At 37.3% G+C, this 21,932-nt stretch overlaps 1 protein-coding gene across 7 annotated transcripts in view; it reads left to right on the top strand.

Moving 5' to 3' along the window:
• The window catches only part of stk33 (serine/threonine kinase 33), a 95,888-nt gene that overhangs the window by 61,153 nt on the left and 12,803 nt on the right, over positions 1-21,932 (top strand). For all 7 annotated transcript variants that reach the window (XR_010001938.1, XM_062967686.1, XM_062967689.1 and 4 more), the window contains 4 exons: positions 64-202; positions 1,642-1,730; positions 6,227-6,311; positions 12,168-12,243. Coding sequence is in view for 6 of the 7 variants with exons in the window: in XM_062967686.1 (XP_062823756.1) it covers positions 64-202; positions 1,642-1,730; positions 6,227-6,311; positions 12,168-12,243 (389 nt within the window). In the remaining variant the exon portion in view is untranslated. The remainder of the gene's footprint in view (positions 1-63; positions 203-1,641; positions 1,731-6,226; positions 6,312-12,167; positions 12,244-21,932) is intronic.

Genomic DNA, 21,932 nt, shown 5'->3' with positions numbered 1-21,932 from the left:
AAATAACAATTCTTTCATATTGTAAATGCATATAAAAAGTTATATTTTGTTTATAAATGCTAGCGTGTGTATCTTGTAATGGAGTTATGTGAGGATGGAGAACTTAAAGAGATTCTTCAGAGAAAAGGTCAGTTTTCAGAGAACGAGACACGGCACATAATTCAAAGTCTTGCATCAGCAATAGCATATCTTCACAAGAAAGGTAAGAATGCTTATTCTGTATTGTAATATATTTACAATTTTATATGTATTGTTTATTTCAGTGCTTCTCAAATTGTTTGTTGTGGTGAAATAACATTTTCCACCCAGTGTCCAATGGACCAATGTCAGATTTATACTATTTTATTCGTGTATTCAAATGGTTTCCTGGAAATTTGTGAAGCATGGCAGTCAATAGCTTGTGAAACAGCATTGGTCCTTGCATCACCACTTTCAGTAGCACTGGATTATTTCATATTATAATTTTGGCCTTAGTGAATGAAACACAAAATTTCATTTTCTTTTTCTTTTGGTCTGTGGCATGCTTTTTTAATTAAAAATTATCTTTAAAACATAAAGTTCTGGGCATCTCAGTAGTCGTGGTGACTGCTTCTTCAGCAATTAACACATTACTATTTTGTTTCTTCTGTATCACTTTCTGTTTTTTCTAATTACCATTCTTAGTTCATACAGTGTTTCAGGAGATTCCAAAATTAAATGTTTCAGGAAAGAAAGAAGGCAGAAGTAGAGTACTTTAAATCTTCCATAATAACTCTTCATTGTTCTAGACAGGGTTAGCTGTAGTGAATTCCCTTCCCTTTGACTTACATTTTTCTCACACTACTGGAGTGAGGCAGGACCAGTCGAAGATTCTAACTTGCTCTGTGTTCTCACTGGAGCACTTGCATCAGGAGAAGAATATAGCATGATTTCCCAGAGTAGCGATCACCCTCTACTTCATGCTGAGGGGGCCCTCAGAGAAAAAAATGGGTAGGTAGTTGCAAAGGGAGAAGCACAATGGAAATGAGGGACCTGGACCTCTGCGCCTTGAATGGCCAAAAACCTAAAAACACATTAGTGAGATATGGTAATATTGTGAGAATATGTTCTTTGAAAATTTAATAATTTTTAAAATAAAAAATAATATGTTATTTGAAAAAGAAAAAAAGTAATGAGTTGAGGATGAGAGGCAGCAGAATGGAATTCTCAAACAGTACTATGAATTGTAAACTGAGAAAGATTGAAAAAGATTTGTTCATCTTTCCTTCTGATGATCCTTGTAGTTTTTATTCCTGAGCATGGGAAATGAGTTGGTTCCCCCCCTCCTCCCCAAATTGTAACCTAATCATACAAATTGGTGCTTTTAAAGTAAATCATGTGACAAACCATATTATTTAATGTCATGAAATCTATGAAGACTTTTCTTTTTCACTTTATTAGAAGAATGGATCTAAGTTTGATCCAGGTGTGGAATGGATAGACAATACTTTTTCAGGAAAAGAAAGAATACCATGTCTGCGTATATGCATTAATGTAAGATGAAATGCACCAAAAATGTAGCTTATAAATTACTCAATCAAAAGGATTTAAAACACTTCTGTCAGAATATTTTCAACGCAATTGATAAATAACACTTTCAGTTTTTGTTCTCCATCTTGACAGATATTGTTCATAGAGATTTGAAATTGGAAAACATTTTAGTTAAAAGCAGTGACATTGATGAAGAAAATGCAATGAAATTAAACATAAAGGTAAGCCCAGAAATTGGAACACTTTACTTCAAGCAGTACTTTTGTTTTGTGTGTCATTTTTTGTAGATCTAGGTAACAAAAAGTGAAGTTTCCTAGTAAATGCCTATTATTGGTTTTAGACCAAGGTGTAATGGTATAATCAAGACAAAATAAAAGGTTCTGATATGCAAGCAATTGACAAGAATGTAGGAGTCAAGTGCCACTTCTTGTTCAATGAAGAATAACATACTTATAGGTCATTTTAAAAAGAAATGTTTTTTTTAAATGTAGGCCATGCTTTTCCTTGTAGCTTTTGGATATAGTTCCAAGCTATTAGCACGCATAAGATGTGGAGTCATAATTACCATGGATTATATGTACTGGCAATTTAATTTAAACATTTTATAATTTTGAAAAACATGTGATGCTTTACATACCAGCTACGTTTTGCTTTGTGGACTTTGGATATTATAAGTATTTACTACCTAAGCACATTAAATATATCAAGAACTTATACTCATTTATTTGTATGGCAATAATTGGCCCTTTGTGGTTGCTAAATTATATATTACAACATCCATACTTAGTATTTTTATAGCTGATATAAAACGACTGTGAGGATTTTATATATTGTGTATGCTGACACATAGAACTAAAGTGCTGGGGCTGCAATAGGTGGTAAATAAAGCAACTTACTTTGATAAAATGTATTTTGTCTTAACTAATGGGTGCACGCTGAGATTCTGTGGCCTAATCTGTCTCCCTTTTGTTGTCAGCAGTGTGGGGGAAGCAGGATTTGGATGGGAGGCATCTTACATGGTTTACTTTAGGAATATAAAAACGGGTTGAAATGGACCTATGTTTTGCGTGAGCCTTCCTATCCCATAGATTTATATATTGTTATGTTGTGACTTACTATGGTTCAAGCTAATTGCTAGTACTATACCTGAGGCCTTGAAGATTTTTTTTTTGTCCTGGACATCATGTGATCTTACCTTTTCACCTTACTAATTTGTTGCTGTTAACTGCCAAATATGACTTTGACTTATGGTGACCATATTAATGATAGACCACTAGGTCTTCAACAGCTGTGCTCAGAACTTGCAGAGTTCTGTGGGTTCCTTGATTAAGTCTATCTGTATGGAATTCAGTCTTCCTCTTTTTCAATTACTCTACCAAGCATCATTGTATTTTATAGTGAGCCATGCCGTCTCATGATGTGGCCAAAATACAATAGTCTCGGTTTAGTCATATTGATTTTTAGGAAGGGTTCAGGCCTTATTTGCTCTAGAACTCATTTATTTATCCCTTTTTTAAGCAGTCCTTGGTGTTCATAAAACTTTTCTCCAGCCCCATATTTCAAAGGAGTTCATTTTGTTCTTGTCAACTTTTTTCACTGTTCAGTTTTCACAACCATACATAGAATTTGTAAATGTGAAATGTGTATTCAATGATACATCTTGACACTTCAAGATCTTTCCTAGGTTTTTAATATCTGCCATTCCAAATCCTAGTTGTCTTCTGATTTCTTAACTGCATTCTCCATTTTGATTAATGTCTGAACCAAGGTATGAAAAATGTCTTCTTTGTCTGATTTAAAATTATTTGAATAATCTGTGGTCATTATTGTTTGTTTTCTTAATAATCAGCTGTAAACCTGCCTTTGAAATTTCTTCCCTGACTTGCTTCAGTAATCATTCCAAGTCTTTGTTTCATTCTGATAGAAGTATAATGTAACTGCACATCTTAATTTGTTGATGTCCTTTTCTCCAATTTTCTCATCTCCCATCACTGCATCTAATCCTGCATAACATATGATATGTTCAGCATGCAAGTTAAACAGATAGAGTGATAAAATGCAGCCTTTCCTGAACTTCCCTATAGGAAACCATTCAGCTTCTCATTTTTCTGTCCAGATAGTAGCCTCATGTCCTAAGTATAAATTACACATCAAATGTTGTGACACATTCATTTCTTTAAGAATGACCCATCATTTTTATGGTGTATACAAGCAAAGGTTTTGGTATAATATATAGAACATAGTTTGATCTTATTTTGAAATTCTTTGGTGTGCTCCATCATTCAGTGTTTGTTTCCAATATGATTCCTATGGCCTCTTCTTTTCCTGAACCCAACTTGACAATCTGACATTTCTCAGTTATTTTCCTTATAGTCTGACTTCAGTTACATCCCATCTGGATTACTGTATGTGGAGCTGCCTCTGAAGAGTGCTTGGAAACTTCAGCTGCAGCCAGGTTGCTGCAAAGAGCTGCAGCCAGGTTGCTCACAGGGGCTGGCTACAGGGAATGGACAACTCCCCTGTTGAAACAGCTCCACTGGCTACTAGTCTGTTACTGGGCACAATTCAAAGTGCTAGTTATGACCTTTAAAGCCCTAGATGGTCCAGGTCCAGGCTGTTTGGCTGACCTTATTCCCTTGTACAAACCTGCCACGGCCCTAAGATCTTCAGGAGAGGCCCTTCTCTCAGTTTGCTCTCCTTCGCAGGCTCAATTGATGGGAATGAGAGAGCAGGCCTTCTTAGTAGCTGCCCCTTGACTCTGGAACTCCCTGCCCAAGGAAGTCAGAATGCCCCCCTTTCTGCTATCTTTCAGACATCAGGTTAAAACTTTTTTATTCAGGCAGGCTTTTAAAGAAGAAGGTTTTTAAGATCATCAGGGGCTGCTGTGATTTTATATACTTTCAGTGATATTTAATACTGTTTTAATACTTGTATAATTGTATATTTTAAGTTGTATTGCAATGTTTTTAGTTGTGAACCACTTTTAGTCTTCGTATGGAGAGGAAAAGTGGGATATAAATAAACATAACAACAACAGCAACAACAGCAGCAGCAGCAGCAGCTTTGTCTTTGGGCCCTTCTACACATGCAGTAAAACCCGGAAGTAACGGGGATAAAGGGGGTGGAGGCTAAACAAAGTTTGGGGAAAGTGCGTGTGGAATCTGGTTAGCAGCTGAAAAGTGTGTGTTTAAAAGGTGTGCTTAAAACCCGATTCCGCCTCCAAAATGTGCATTTTCGCATGACTGTATATTCCTGCAGTCAGAGTAAACAAGTAACTTCCTTCTGATCCCCTGGTGTGGACTACTCCAGCGCACGTGTTTTAAAAGCCCGAAACAGCTGATCGAGCTGTCAAAAAATGGAGCCACAGACACATAGGTGGCTAAAGGAAAGCACAATTGGAAAGCAATTAGAACTCTCTGCAACCATCCCTGTCTTTCTTATAATATTAAACAGAGCTTGAAGTAATCATTGGGTGGAGAGAGAGATAAGAAATCTGCTTGTGTGTACATTGGATCCTCGTATTTGCCCATATGAGGTCTGCTGGATGTCCCCTGTCCGCCCTCTATCTCCCAGCGGGGGACCATTTCCTGGGTCTGACAGGTCTGTATATAGACGTGCTGTCAGGTCCCGGGATTTCACCCCCACTTTTAAAACCCACATTTTGATGCAGTCTGGAAGCACCCTTAGTTGCATATCTCTTTGACATAATTCTGTTCTCCATGTGCACAGCAATATAGCAGACAATGGCACCACAATGCCATTGGGCCTGGTGCACTCCAGGTGCAGAGTAAGGATTGTACTCTTCCTATCTGTAGTAAGAGCTGTGTATTCGAAAAGTTAGAAAAAATGGAGGAGATATGTCCTCTCCCTACCAATGCAGTACTTTAGGACTCAACACAAAGCAGGCACAATGTCTTTGGATGAGAAATGGGCATTTGAAGTTTCAGTTTGTTATGCGAAAAGAGTGACCCAGCTGCAGCATCTTGGTTTGCTGTTGATATGTGTAAGTAAGCCCCCCGAAACAAACAAACAAACCAACAACAACAAACAAAGAGACTTTATCTAATGCAGGACTAAATTACTAGCTGTAAAAATAGGTACTGATCATTTCAGTCTGTGGAATTTCTGGCTGATGAGTATGAAGGAGAATACCTGATCATTCAAAAGAAGCATCTCAGTTTTCCTTCCACATTTCTCTTTCTTGCTTATCCGGATAGCCTTCACATATAAAGTAAGAATTAGATGCTAAATGGCCAGTCATTCCTCTTGAATCCCATCCTGGTTTCCATTCAGCTCATAAAGTACTTCTTTATCCCATGTTTGTGTTCCCTAAAGATCTTGTAATAATGGAACATAATTAAAATATCAGCCTTTTTATTTAAGGGGTTTGATGTGGACCTGATAACAGCATCTACTTAGTTTGAATCTCATTAATAATCTTCTCAGCTTTATGTATGCTCAAATGCTAGTACAATTTGCAGAGTAAGGATGAAAGTTGTTGAAAACTAGGCTCTGAATATTTATAGGAGGATTGGTGTAGAGCTTTCTGTGCTTAAGGTTCACTGTTACATGTGATCATTTGAGAAATCTAGTCAAATTCTTTTAACTCTCACTGAAGTGGTTTTGCTAGGAACAATGAACTCTTAAGCGAAATAGAAGAGCTGCAACTACATGTCAACAGGGAATTTTCAAGACAGATGAGTTCTGTTTCTTGTAGGTGACTGATTTTGGTTTAGCCGTACAAAAGATGGGAGGAAGTGAAAGCATGTTCCAGTCTACCTGTGGGACTCCTATCTACATGGGTAAGTTCAGTGCTTCATAGGGTAGCATTCCCATTCAGTCTCATCTCATAAAAGGAATTGCATTTGAATGAATTTGCCATTTATATAGTGGTATATATGTGCTGACTCTTAATCTTGTCCACTCCTTATAGATATTTTCAGTGTTCCATAATTTGCAAGACTTTTTTCACAGTTGCAAGCTTTTTGCAGATGTAAAATATTCTTGTCAATAAGCATCATCTTAAAGGTTCAGTCAGATACTAAGCTATGTCCATCATGATTGAAAAAGATTCATTCAGCTGTCTTTCTAATCCCAACATTCAATTCATTAAATCAGCAAAACATACCATAAATAGACCTATTTTATTATTGTTATTTATAAAATTCTTTCAAAATTATTGAATCCAGTGTAAAGTTATCTGGAGAGCGAGTGGATTTAGGATGCCAAGAAGTGCCATTATGATGGGTGGCTCTACACTGTTCCTTTATCCCAGGGCTGATTCTGAGTGCCAATATTTTTGACTACCAGTCCCTGGCTACTGCAGAAGCGGGAAGGAGTCCTGACTATCTCCATCTTGTTCCTGTTGTAGCAATGACCAGCCGGTGCAACATGGTTGGTCTCCATCACTCGTCACCTGGAGTTGGCCAGGGTGTCAGAGAAATCGCTCCCTCCTTCTCCCTCTCCCTAATCTAATTGCCTTGTTCTCTGGCTAATGGGTATATCCAAGTGACAAGTGATGAACACTAGATATATTGTTCCTGCTGGCCACTGTGACAATGAGAATGGGAGGGGACCGTCTGCGTTTGGAAAATATGGGATGGTCATGTACACAGTTGTGACTGCTTCTGGCTTGGAATCAACCCAACTACTTACATTTGCCTAAAGTCATGGTAAAGTCATGAGAATTTGGAGCCACCTGTGACTTGTTAATGTGGTTCAAACTAAATGGCTTTGGCCTGTGGTAAACTGAATCAGCTCCCTGCATTGTTCATAAAGGGTCAGCATAGATCCTCCCTAAGTTTTTTTATGTTGTAATTTTTGATTTCTATAAAAAGTGCTGTAACCCAAAAGGTTGTATTCAGTGCAGTGAAAATTGACTTCTGCTTCAATGTGAGGGGTTTTTCAACTTTTCCCCAATTCTCATCTAATTGTTAAAAATGCGAGTTGGTTGCTTTTTGAAGATATTTTGTGTTTTGAACAAGACAGCAGGAAATTTAAATCAAGAGAGATTATTATCCCCAAAGAAGGTAAAGATATTAATTGGTTGGCTTATATGCAATTTAAGGAAAGATTTGATCAACATAAAATAAATGCAGTTATAGAGATTAATGAAAGTGAATTTTACTCAGAGTCGTGCAAATTTGATAACCAAATAATTTAACACGGCTTCTGAAAAATGAAATAGAAGATGAATCTGCAAAAGACTACATGATAAGGTGAGCCCTGAATTTGGGGCATGATGTTCATATAGATGTATGGGTGGAAATGTGGTCCAAAGACATAATGTTCACCAAGAGGAGAGGGGAAGGGGCTACCTACGGAAGGTTACTTAGGCCCCTCCCCTCCACCGACTGGCGTGAACACTAGTCAGAAACGCTGGTCTTTTGTGGGGGAATTCAAGTACTCCCCTCTGGCCATCCATCTGGCCCCTTCTGTCCGGAGGGGTGTGATTTATGTAATGATTTAAAAGAAAACCAGATGGTATAAGATGGTATGTAACCCCTAATACGCTGTCAGAAAGGTCCCAGAATATTTCAAACCAATGTCAAGATAAGGGGGGTTTGCTTTTTAATATGTTGTGGATTTATTAAAAGGTTACTTATTTAACAATTATATATTAAATTTTAAAAATAGATTTTGTAATGTTACCAGAAAGGTTTTCATTGAGTGTTATGGATTATGAACTGGATAGTAAAAATTGATTACATCTTCAATATATGACAACAGCAGCAAAAATTTGGAAATTGACTGAAGCAGCTGTGATGAAAGAACAGATTGCTAAGGTTGTTAATTTTGACCTCAACTGCCAACCTAATATACATTTTGACAGATAAGCCAATCAAAGATTTTTTTTAAAGACTGGAAAACTTTTATGGCTTTTATGAGCAATAAGAAACTGAATGATATATTAATCTGTGTTTATGGTTATTCGTAATTTTAGGAGGATTATTTAGGTGGATCTGTAATGATAGAATACTATTTTTTCTCTTTTATTTTTCTTTTCATTATTGACAAGACTCTACTTTGTTTTAGTTATACAGTGTTCCCTCACTACTTCACGGTTCACTTTTTGCAGATTCGCTGTTTCGCGGTTTTTCAATAAACTCTAAAAGACTATTATAAATCATAAAAAATTACAATTTACATCCTAAGGAAGGGAGGAAAGAGAATCCAAAGGGAGAGAAAAGGAGCCCAAGCAGTAATGGGAGGAGGAGGTGATTTATCAACACACAATTGGTTGATAAAAACTTAAAATAGTGTATAACTACCAAAATAATGTATAAATATTAAAATAAATATAGCTTCCCTATTTCGCGGATTTTCACTTATTGCGGGTGGTCCTGGAACCTAACCCCAGTGATAAGTGAGGGAATACTGTATATCTTTTCTCTCTCTCTCTCTCTCTCTCTCTCTCTCTCTCTCTCTCATTTTCCCCTCTCTTCCTCTTGTTTATTTTTTCTATTTTCTTTGAGTGTATTTTATTTTTTAATTTTATATTAGATTATTAGTGCTAAAATCAATTAAAAAGAGAAATTCTCATAAAATGTGGCATTACAGTGGAAGGGAGCTATTAACCAAATGTGAGCAAAATCCCATGTATCAACTGCCTCTGTTCAGTTTGGGGAATTGATTTCTCCCATTAATTTAACCTAAAGTATGAGACTACACAACTATTTTCTAATACCTCTGGTCCTTCCTAATATTCCAGCATCCTTCATGAAGCAGATTTTGGAGGGAAACCTAATATTATTGCTAGAATTCATCTATTTATTTCCCCCCGCCTTTCCCTTAATACATAATGGTTTAAACTTGTTTAGAAAGGGCACACCTTGATTGTATAAAATGTGTATTTGTGGGCAATGATTGAGATCTATTTTTCATAAATATATTAATGTACAATCTTAAATTCACTTACTTGGGAGTGAGTGCTATAGAAGGAACTCCACTTGGACTTAGAGTAAGCATGCTTTGAACATGTTGTATATATTAAAAATAATAAAAATGTGTATTGTTTTAGTACAATTACTTCATAAACAAAAACTGAAGATATAATTAGGCCACAGGATATGTAAAATCTTCAATTATTTTGTTTTTTCTTGGCTGTTTTTATCAAATTCAGAAGTGAGATGGAAAATTACTTCTATGAACTAGCAAGTTATAGTTTGTATTGAAGGTTTACCAGGACTGGTTCTAAGCCAAGCTCAAATTGTTTCTTGAAAGCAAATCTACTAAGACCTTATTCTGCTGTACTAAGACATTTCTGCTGTAAAGATAGCAGGGCATATAGTTCATTATCTAGAGACTGTTGCATGTCTGTTTCAGACCTGCTATCTAGAAGAACAGGACAATAAAAACAGCAGTCTTGTACTGCTGGCTGAAAAATAGAGAGGGTTTGCTTAATTTAAAAACTATGTTTCTACTCAGATTTTCTGTGCTAAAATGTATGACTACTAGCTTGCTCACAGCCTTTTATGTTTTGCATTGTGTATTGACCCATGTTTGATACTGTACATCATGTTTCCTGCTTTGTTATGATTCAGTTTTTCAAAGATACTGTGACTTATTATTGTTTACCAAATAGCAGGCAGGCTGTGATACAATAACATTGCAAAATTAGGTTTTATAGTATGTTAGCAGTCAGTTAATAACTCTGAAACAACAGCTGAATATATTAATATGGAGGTGCTACTTCATCTGAGGACATACTGAAGGAAAGTTTGGATAGTCAAGACAATTGATCATATGAGGGTTGAATGAAAATTAATGCCTCCACCTTCGTAACTCCTCAACAGATGGCAGTACTGGTATGCGGCAAGTACTGGCTTGTTCAGTAGACTTTCCTCTACAGTTCCATTTGGCGGGAAGCCTTAGCATTGAATGGTTGTGTTGCTAAAGTGCGAAGTATGGAACCCTGCACAGACGGTCGGTCAATTTGACTTAAGCAACGTACAGCCATTGAATTCTTGACAGCAGAAGGTGTCACCCCAAAGGAGATTCATCAGAGAAAGCAAGCTGTTTATGGTGATTGTGTTGATGTGAGTACTGTGCATTGTTAGGCGAGTAAGTTTAAAGATGTTGAAGTGGGAACATCTGACTTGCATGACAAACAAAGAGTTGGGAGTCCTGAGACAGCAACCACCGAGTTTCACAAGCAAAAGGTTAACAGATTGATTCAGGACGATTGTTGTATCACTCAGAGAGAAATTTCAAGCATAATCGGCATTTCACAAGAACGTGTGGGTCACATTATTGGTTTGCTTGGCAATCGGAAGATCTGTGCATGATGGGTACTGTGAGACGCTGGTTGCGGAAACAGAGTGCCGACTTCTTCCATGACGGTTTCAGAAAACTTGTTCATCGTTGGCAGAAATGTATCCAATTGTCTAGTGATTATTTGGAAAAGTGAATAGTGGTAGTTAAAGAGCACATTCTAAGGATTATTTCTGTGTTTGATTTATTAAAATATTCCCATCCAAGTAACGAAGGTGGAGGCATTACTTTTCATTCAACCCTTGTAAAAAATCTTCTAAAACTGTCAGTGTTAATGTTACATGTAGACTGATGTATGTAGCATTGCATGTTCACTTCTTCTTGAGATGAAATGTTTCTTGTAGCCAAAAAAGGGACAACTGAAAAAGAAACATTTTGTACAAAACATTTTGGTCTGCAGTACTAAATTATAATAGCTTGAGCTTGTTAGGTTAAATTTTAAAGCAAATGTTATGTATACTGTGATATTAATATTCAATGCTGCATTTGGATGATACTTGTTTATTAAACTGAAAATACAAGGACCAGACCACCATATATTCAACTCCTTTGCTCCTTACATTCCTTCCTGAAAATAAAATTATTATTTTTGGAACAAGCTAATGTCGCAGATTAAAACAAAAATCAAACAAACAACAACAAAAAATATCACTTTAAGAATCACAGTTTCATAGTTGGGAATATTTTTGTGTTTGCATGTTGGTTGCCCAACTAAGTTAACTCTTTTTGTGAATTTTGGATTTTGTCCTGAATATTTTTCCTAGAAATAATCTGCTGAGACTGTGTCTCATGCAAACGAAGAAGTAAGGAGAATGCATGTCCCGGGGATGGGTGGGGGAGTCCCTTGGTTTCATAAGCAAAAATCACATGGTCTATAGCAATTAATAATTAGCAGAGTGTAACATTTGGTAAATCTATAATGTCTATAGATATGCAAAACAAGCCAAGTGGTCTAGAACCATCTTTTCAAAATGGATGTTGTACTTGTTGTGATTTGCCCTACATGGATATTTACATAACCTCTGTTAACTTTGCATCCAGTACATATCCTCACGTGTAATGCTTGGTTTCCAAATGGAAATATCTTTTATGTGATATCATGAAGGATTTGCAATCAGAATTTTATAAGAAATGTTTTCACAATACATAGCTGCAAAGAAAACCAATAACACAATTAGTTAGCCACAATGTCATCATCCTAAATGATCAAAGTGAGGAGACATCGGCATGAATTGTTAAGGGCTGTGCATTATTAATCTCAACATCTGCTGCTTTTCTTTTTGCTTGAGGGAGAAATAAAGTATATTCATCAGCACATGCTTTGTTTTAAGCTTTTAAAAGTATTTTTTGTATTATTAATTTTATTGTTTCTGCTTGGTTGGCAGCCCCAGAAGTGATAAGTGCACATGACTATAGCCAGCAGTGTGATGTTTGGAGCATAGGTGTCATTATGTATATGCTGTAAGTAGTTTGCTATATTTATATAAAATGTTTTTTTCTACTAAAAAAGATAACTTTATTTTTAAAACAAAGTTATTGCTTGGCTCACCTTCATACTAACTGGCATTTTTAAAATTGTCAACTTCTTAACATGACTGATGAGTATTTTCAATACAAATATGTCTCCAATTTAGACACTTTCAGGTAAATGGTCTCAGGATCACATCTTTACAAAGTCTATATGTAGATGCTTCAGTGGGTTAGTATATTCTTTCAATTTCTCCTTAATGGACAAGTAAAATGTGTGGAAATATTCTTTCTACATATGTTGGTGTTGATTTGACAACAATAGTAACAATTAGTGATGGATATCAGTGCTGAAAGCATTTTTGTGGTGCTGGGGGTGCAGAAACTGAAACCTGTGGGCTGTATGCACTCCCAAAACAGTTTTTGTGACCCTCAAAGCTCTATGATTTCCACAAAGCCAATGGAACCATAATTTTATTTAGAGAAAAGAAAACCCAAAACTACATTTGGAAATGTCCCCAAACTCTTCCATGTTCCTTTCAAATGGGGTTCTGGTGGTTTAGCTTTACCCCTCCCAATAACTGCAACCCCTACAAACACCAGCCACAAACACCAACGAAAAACCAAGGGAGTGCTGTGATGTGAACTATGGCATGGGCATGAAGGAGAGCTTTCTCGCCCACCACAGATGCCCACTGCCTATCATTTTCTTTTCTCATTGTACTGTATTCTTTTATATCTGGGCTAGTCATACTTAAGTCTCATTTATTTTAGTGCAGCTACTCTTAAGTCGAAGGCTACAACTTTATATCCCAAAAAGGGTCCAGATCAGCTCTGTAACAACTACATGATGCAAAGAGCTGATTTGTGTTTATGTGGCCTTGAACTGTTGACAACATTGGGGAGGGGGAGGGAATTGCACCTCTTTTCCCTTCTCCTCAGACAAGTGACAGCCACTAGCCATGTTGTTTCTGCTGGCCTCTACAGTATCAAGGCTAGGAGGGGGACAGCAAGTGCCATTCCATGTCTCTGGACCACCTAAGAATAGGGAATACGGGATGGCCATGTAAACAGCTGCAGAAGGCTATGTCTTGGATCCAGCCTAATTACTTTGGTGCCCTGGCAACAAGTGATGGATACTAGCCATATTGTGCCCAATAACAAGAGCAGGAAGGGTCTTGTTAGGGTGTATGCCTGGTGGCACTGACTCCCTTCTGCCTCCACAGTGGCTGGGCAGTTGGCAGTCAAAACCATCCCAGGGTCATTCTAGCATTCACTACCGCTGATCGGCCCTGGGATAAAGGGTCCATGTAGAGCCACGCTAAGTTAAGTGGATTCACTGCAATCAGTTTAGCTCCAACTGTATCTAGTATATATGCACATGTTTTTACTAATAATTTACTGTTTCATACATTACTTTCTGTGTCAGAGATAACAACTATTTTAATAAATCAAACAAAATAAAACAGTCTTGTTTGCATAATGTTCAACATACACTAAACTCTCAAAACATTATGTGGCATTTGACTACTGTTTTCTTAAACATAACTTTAAATTAAACATACAAACATTTAGGGGGGAGGGAATGGCAATAGATGTTGTTACTTAAATCAACTTTAATTATGGCTACCCATGAATGAGGGGACCTTCAGGGAATCTTCAAGAGTCTCAGTCACCAGTGATGCAAATTTGGGGCTATGGTTTCTGCCTGTATTGCAGTTTTCCTCTTTTCTTACTCCTGCTTTATCCTCTTGCTCGTCTTTTCCAGTGAATCTGTAGTCTAGTAAGTACTATAGGGGATACAAGTTTACTGAACCAATAAAGAACTTGATAAACTGGCCCCATCTTTTGTTTGCATATGAGCATATTATCATAGTAAAACATACAAAGGTGATGGGCTTGAAACCTAAGGCTGTCAATTCTTGTTTCCTTAAAATCTGCTGGACCCTGCCTGTGTCCCTTGCTCATACCCAAGCTGCAGCATTTACAACTGTAGCTTCATGGAAGGGACCACTGAATAAAGCACTAACTCATGCAGTTACTATATGCAAGGTGGCCCGTCTAGGACTGCCCTTTCCACTTCAAATGCCGTTCTCATCTCTTCCTTGTATATGGGATTTACCCTTTCAACCCAGTTATATTTGTAACAAAAGTAGCAATCTTGTCCTGAACAATATTTGTAAAATTCAGTAAACCATCTAGAATTACACATATGTCTGTCAGATAATAAATCAGTTTGATAGCAGAAGAATAAATAACCAGCAGGTAAACCGACAGATTATTCTCCTGAAAAAAAAAAAAATCAGAATGGCATGAAAAAATTCCTTCCTGGACAGGAGCAGCAACTTAGTGTGTATACTATGTCTGGCCACCGAATGAAGCCGAGGCATATGTAGGTGTTCTTATAAAACTCCTTAAAGTCTTGCAAGTCTTGAATGTTTCAGGAGGATGGCAGATTGTATTCCCCAGCATCGTGATATTTTCCAAGCTTCCCTGTCTTCTCATGATGTGACCAAAATATTTCATCTTTGCCTCTATTATCCTTCCCTCCAGTGAGCAGCCGGGCATTATTTCCCGGAGGATGGACTGGTTGGATCTTCTTGCGGTCCAAAGCACTCTCAGGATTTTCCTTCAGCACCAAAGTTCAAAGCATCTATCTTCCTTCTCTCTCAGCCTTCCTTATGGTCCAGTTCTCACATCCATAGGTTACTATGGGGAATACCATTGCTTTCACTATGTGGACCTTCATTGCCAGTGTGATGTCTCTGCTGTTCACTATTTTTTTGAAGGTTGGCCATTGCTCCTCCCAAAAAGTAAATGTCTTCTGATTTCCTGACTGCAGTCTGCATCTGCAGTCTGCATCTGATCTTCGCGCCTAGAAATATAAAGTCTGTCACTGCCTCCACATTTTCTCCCTCCATTTGCCAGTTATCAATCAGTCTGGTTGCCATAATCTTGGTTTTCTTGATGTTTAACTGCAATCCAGCTTTTGCACTTTCTTCTTTCACCTTAGTGATAAGGCTCCTCAGCTCCTCCTCGCTTTCAGCCATCAGAGTGGTATCATCTGCATATCTAACATTGTTAATGTTTCTTCCAGCAATTTTAACTCCAACCTTGGATTCGTCAAGCCCCGCACATCGCATGATGTGTTCTGCGTACAAGTTGAATAGGTAGGGTGAAAGTATACAGCCCTGCCATACTCCTTTCCTAATCTTGAGCCAGTCTGTTGTTCTGTGGTCTGTTCTTACTGTGGCTACTTGGTCTTCATACAGATTTCTCAGGAGACAGACAAGGTGACTTGGTATCTCCATACCACCAAGAACATGCCACAATTTATTATGGTCCACACAGTTGAATGCTTTAGAATAGTCAATAAAGCAGAAATAGATGTTTTTCTGAAACTCCCTGGCTTCCTCCATTATCCAGCGGATATTGGCAATTTGGTTTCTCGTTCCTCTGCCTTTTCTAAACGTAGCTTGTACATCTGGCAACTCTTGCTCCATGTATTGCTGGAGTCTGTCTCGCAGGATCTTGAGCATTACTTTACTGTATGGGAAATAAGTGTCACTGTACGGAAGTTTGAGCATTCCTTAGCATTTCCCTTTTTTGGTATGGGGGTATAAATGCATTTTTTCCAATCTGATGGCCATTCTTGTGTTTTCCATATTTGCTGGCATATGGTATGCATCACCTTGACAGTATCATCTTTCAAGATTTTAAACAGCTCAGCTGGGATTCCATCGTCTCCTGCTGCCTTGTTATTGGCAATGCTTCTTAAGGCCCATTCAACCTCACTCCGCAGGATGTCTGGTTCTAATTCATTCACCACACCATCAAAGCTATCCTCTATATTATTATCCTTACTATACAGATCTTCTGCATATTCTCACCACCTTTTCTTGATCTCTTCAGCTTCTGTTAGGTCCTTGCCATCTTTGTTTTTGATCATACCCATTTTTGCCTGAAATTTATCTCTGATGTTTCTGATTTTCTGGAAGAGGTCTCTTGTCCTTCCTATTGTATTGTCTTCTTCCACTTTCATGCATTGCTTGTTTAAAAATAGTTACTTGCCTCTTCTGGCTAACCTCTGGAATTGTGCATTTAATTGGGCATATCTCCTCCTATCACTGTTTCCTTTCGCCTACCTTCTTAATTGTTTGCATTTTGGGGCAGCATCCTTCTATCTGTTGTTCTTGGCTAAGAGGGAGCTGAACATGAGGGGAATGAGAGAAAATCTCTCTGCTTATTTTGTAGCCAGGGCCCCATCTACGCTGACCACATAGGTCAGTGTATAGAAGATCAGCTCCACTGTGGCCAAACTATTATTGCAGCCAGAGACTTAGGGCCTGTGGGGATGGTTGGGACAGTTTCCAAATGGAAGTGGTTGCAACTATCTCCACTGGCAGCACAGGGAGACAGGATGACAATCCCCTTCCCCACCACCTCTGTGTTGCAGTGGTTTCCATCAATTACATGCATCCCACCTCTTTGCCTACTAGCTGTGAACATCGGCTCGTGTGGCATGTATGCTGGGAAGGGGAGAGAGAGGGGTTTTTCCTCCTCTCCCTACTCCCTTGTCATGACACACTATGGCAAACAGGTATGGCCCAGGTTGTGGTCAGGAAATGGAATGGGGGGAGTAACAATTAAAGGTAGCCACCCTGGGGGAATCCCTGTGAGGAGCATACCTGGCACTGATCACAATGATATTTAGCATGCTGGATCAAGACTGGGTTATGTATCTGTGTAGAGCCACCCCATATTTCTCCCTGCTATGGGATGTGAGCTGGTAGAAGAAACAGGTTAGTTCTGTTCTGACCAAGTTCATAAGGAGAAATAATATACACTGTTAGGACGATCTGCCTCTCATCTAATCTTGATATATGGTGAGCTAGATTAATCCTGAAACTATTATTTCTTGAATTCCTGTGTTGTAACTTTTCTATATACTACAGTATAATGTACACAGCATGGTTTTATTGCTTCTTTTCTTTTGTTAAATTTGTGGTACATGCTGTGTTTTGCAAACTTTTTAATGCAGAGGCAGTAACAGTTTTATGATCATACTTTACAGTATTAATGTTGCCACTGAAAAAGTCATATTTGCACAATGTAGTACAGTTGAATGTATTATAAATTGGGCTGTGGTAACTGAATGGCTTGATTGGCCAATAAGAATTCCATGCTGTTTCTGCAGTTTGCACAATTCACAGGCCTTGTAAAACAGAGAGCAGTGAATTGCACTGATTGTAGTCATAGTTCAGAACTCTTGACATTATACTTTAATTAACATATAAATATTTTAAATTAGCATTTTATAATCACAATGGTATTATAAGAATGTAACATATTATACTCCATCTAGTTCACAGAAAAATTGAAACTATCTAAGAGTTAATAGAATACAGTTCCCACCCATTTTATTGTTTGCAAATAATATTCAAGAGATGTATAAGATATTATTTTCATTATCATGCAGTTTTCATAAGCAGCCCAACTTGCTCTTGCTAGATGGACTTTTGAGCCAATCTTTCTAAGTGAATGTTTAATGTTGCCATCACTAGCTGGTGGTTTTAGTAGATGTTAATGACTCTGCATTAGCTGTTGGCTGCCAAGGCAATGGCAAAAGGACAAATGACATGTCTTCTTTTAACATGTGTACTTGTGTCACATTAGGTTTGATCCTGACCTCACGTGAAAATCCAGGCCTTAGGATTCAGTATTAATATATTTTTCATCCATGTTGAATGCTGTGTAATGCTTTTTTATAGTAGTGTCACTGTGGTACTCTTAGATAAAAGGTAGTAGCAATGTGCATTCCATTTCTAGACCCATAAAACAAGCAATTATGTTTTTATTGGGCTCCTAGTAGAGTGTGTTTGGCCTAGTTTGGTGGATCACGTATGCTACAGGCCTAAAATGGCATTAAATGTGTTCAATATTCTTTTTACTGAATCCTGAAAAGCAGCAGTGCTTGCAAATTTTGAGCAAAAATGCTCCCTGCTTTTCATGAACATTGTTTTGGTAATATTGAAATAATATTCTGATATTTCAATGATGTCTACTAATATTAATTTATAGTCTTCAGTGTTTTTCTTCCAGTTATTTATATTTGTTTTGGTTTTTTTTGCAAATGATATCATTGTATTCATAGATTTGATCGGATACTTATTATAGTGGTGTCATCTATATTCACTGTGTGATCCCTGATAGTCTGGGAAACCCTATGTAACTTATTCAGGAAACATAGCCCACAATTCATTTCATCTCAGTGACACAATCATAGGCTTGAATTTGATTAACTAAAAAACTCCCAAATAGTTTAGCTCTTCTTTGTCTTTACTTTTTATTGACACTGGAGATCTAGATGGGTAGGCCTTCTTTTTTAAAGGTACTGTATTCCAAAAGCATTACTGTTCAAGCATATAGGCCCTGTCCCTGTATGTCCCCTTTCATCCATCAAAGAGCCCCTTTTAAAAAAACTAGGCATCAACAGGTCTTTTTCAAATGGTTTTTACTTTGTTGTTGCGATGTAACAATAATAATAATAATAATAATAATAATAATAATAATAATAATAATATACTTTATTTATACCCCGCCCCATCTCTCAAAAAGGGACTCGGAGCAGCTTACAACCATGAAATAAAACATACTATATAATAAAAACAAAACACATAACATATTAAATTAAGATAAAATAAAACATTAACACAAAACACCAACCATCAATAAACAATTATTATATAAAAGCACTTCGAACAACATTAAGAAATCCCAGCCATTGCTATGGTAAAATAAGCCATAAAATCAGATTGATGATTATTGGGTATTCTTACATTTTGCCATTGTCGAAAGCCTGTTTAAAAAGTCATGTTTTCAGTTCCTTCCTAAAAATCATAAGCGTGGGTGCTTGCCTACTCTCCCTGGGGAGGCCATTCCAAAGCTGTATTCAATGTATTCTTGAATAAAACCCTAATTTCTCTGTAGGAATAAAATGTTTTTCATTGAGCTGGAAATGGCCTTTGACTATTCTGTGAAAAGGGCGGTGTCATGTGGATATTGATACCTCGCCCCCAAATAGCAACAGATAAAGCAACTAACAAGAAACCTTTCCTGCCTGTTTTCGCCCTAAGATGTTTTGCTTTATTTGGTCCCACTTAGTGTCATTCAAATGTATTGCCTGAGAATATGTATTTCCCAATGTTAAGCTGGTGAGAAAAGGATAGAAAGATTTGAGAATGGAAAATTATTTCACATGTTTATTAAGCTATAGTGAGTTGAAAATAAAGAGATCTACTTTTCACTTTCTTTAAGAACAAAGCTAAGTGAACCTGACAGTAATGATTCTACATTCTGATATAAAATGGCAGGCATCAATCAAATGTTGGTGACAACATATTCAAAAGCTACTTATGTGCTTTGAGAGCAGGCATAAAATAAAAATGTGTATCACATAATTTATTTGGTGAATGTGACCTCGTTTTCCTACTGATTTGTTTAGGATCCGCTCACACTTTTTGGTTATGTTACTCTGATGTTCAGGCTATGATCTAGTTGTTGTGAATATCTTTAGAGCCTTAAAATTTTATTGAAATACAGATGATTTGGAATAACCTTTTACTTACCAGGGATATTGTGGAAATATTCATTAATAATGTAATCTCAGCTGAGAAAAAGACCGTTTCATAAGAATAGATGGGAATAGATCCAAAAATTCCAAGAAGCAATTTTAGAAAGGTGAAAAATATAAAGGGAAAGACAGGCAAGGATCAATGAAAAGTGTTTAAGAGCTCTGCATGAATACTGTGGTAATCCAAAATACTGTATAGTAAAAATTCAGATTAGATCTGACTGCATGATTACGTACAACTCAAGCAGTTCTGATGGCAGGCTTGAAGTGATCCAGGTTTTAAAAGATTCTTCAAAATGATACATTTAGGGTGCAGATATATTTCATTTTCACCTTGACTTTGTATTTGTTATTTGAAAACAAATGTTAAAAGAATATGTTTTAGAATATGGTAAAAACAGATTGTTGTTGCAGTTGCTCTTGAGACAATTTTGTCTTATTACCATTATGTTTGAGCCATAGTTTCTTCCATTCATCCTGCCCAATGCAATATTCAGCTCTTTTTAATAATCTATCTAGAGTTATTAACTTATAACAACTGCCCCCCATATTAAACAAATTAAGAAAAAGATGGAATGTTTTATTTCAGAATAATGAATGGACCATTTAAGCCAAGGCATACATATATTTACTCCTCCAATTTTGTTTCAAAAAACTATGTGACAGGAAGAGGTTGATGTATTGTACTCACAAGCAACAATTGTATCTGTGGGTTCAATTAATTGTCCCAGCCTTCAGTGAACTTATTAAAACCTCAAGAAAATAATTTAAAACGTCCTATTTTCTGTGTGACTCCCAAGTGTTTCCTGGGAACACATTTGACAATTATACTTGGTGCATTACTGTTATACAGCCATTCTCTTAACTGAGAAAGATCTAGAAGTTGCAGATGCTACTGAAAGAAGGTCAACCCACAGCAGTGTGTTTGATATAGAAGCAGGGTGCAGGATAGTATGCAAATGATTACACTTAAAACTTTATTATAGTTAGTGAGCAGAGACAACAAGAACGCACATTTATGGAAAAATGTACCTGTAGAATGTACAGAACAAAGTTGTGCCTTTGATAGAACCATCAGCAATCAGAAATAACATCTGCTAAACATCATTTCTGTAATTTATTTACTTGAATAAACAGTACTCAGGATATACTGTATATACTTGGGTATAAGCTGACCTCCTGTGTAAGTCACAGCATCATCCAAGAGAGCCAAAAGAACATGAGCAGCAGGGAGCTTGGAGGAGGAGGAAGCCTTCGTTTGCTGCAGGTTGCCTTTGACTGGTGACTTGCTCCTTGCAGACTCAGGCCCTCCCTGACTGCCTAGCTGAAGCAAGGCTCAACAGAAACACCTGCTTGCCTTCATTTGGGGGAGCCACTTCAAGGGTTGCACGAGAGTGAGGGTCTGTCCCTTTGCTTGGCTGCCCTTAAACGTATCCCATTCCAGTTGCTTTTAACAACTGTGTTGACAAAAGCTTCAGAATGAGTCTGACTGAACATGGACTAGTTCCTATTCAAAGACCTACTCCTTGGCTGTGCAGGCAGCAAAGAAATTATTAATTGCTGCCATCATTGCATATACAAGGAGTAGCTGTTTAGAATGGTCAGAGGTATATTACACACTAGTTCTCAATTAAAAAAGGCAGACCACTTGACAGTCCACTCTGAAGAATTTGCACAGCACATTGCAGATGAAATTGCTCAAATCCTCTCCAACTTGGATGCTGTAGTTGATACAGTTCCAGTGGATGTAAGCTTGGCTCCTGCTTGTGTTACTGGATACTTTCCAGTTTGAAAACCCACCTATCTTTCACCATTAATGTGGCTTCCAGTTAGACATAGGACAAAAAAAGAGGGAGTTGGGCATGTGTAAAAAGACTTAGTAAAAAGAAGCTTCTTTTTCAGATGTGGTTCAGAAAAAAAGGTATCTGTTAATCTAATTATAGAGAAGCAACTGGAACATGGGAACTGGTTATGGGTTACAATCCAGCCATAAGTTGAATTCTAGATAGAAATGTTGCTGTTGAATGTCAGGTCAGTAATTGGAAAAATA

Source organism: Anolis carolinensis, chromosome 1 (genome assembly GCF_035594765.1).
Source record: "Anolis carolinensis isolate JA03-04 chromosome 1, rAnoCar3.1.pri, whole genome shotgun sequence".
In the NCBI taxonomy this organism is placed as follows: domain Eukaryota; kingdom Metazoa; phylum Chordata; class Lepidosauria; order Squamata; family Dactyloidae; genus Anolis; species Anolis carolinensis.
The sequence above is the reverse complement of the archived record's forward strand: the minus strand, read 5'-3'. Positions and strand labels throughout refer to the sequence as shown.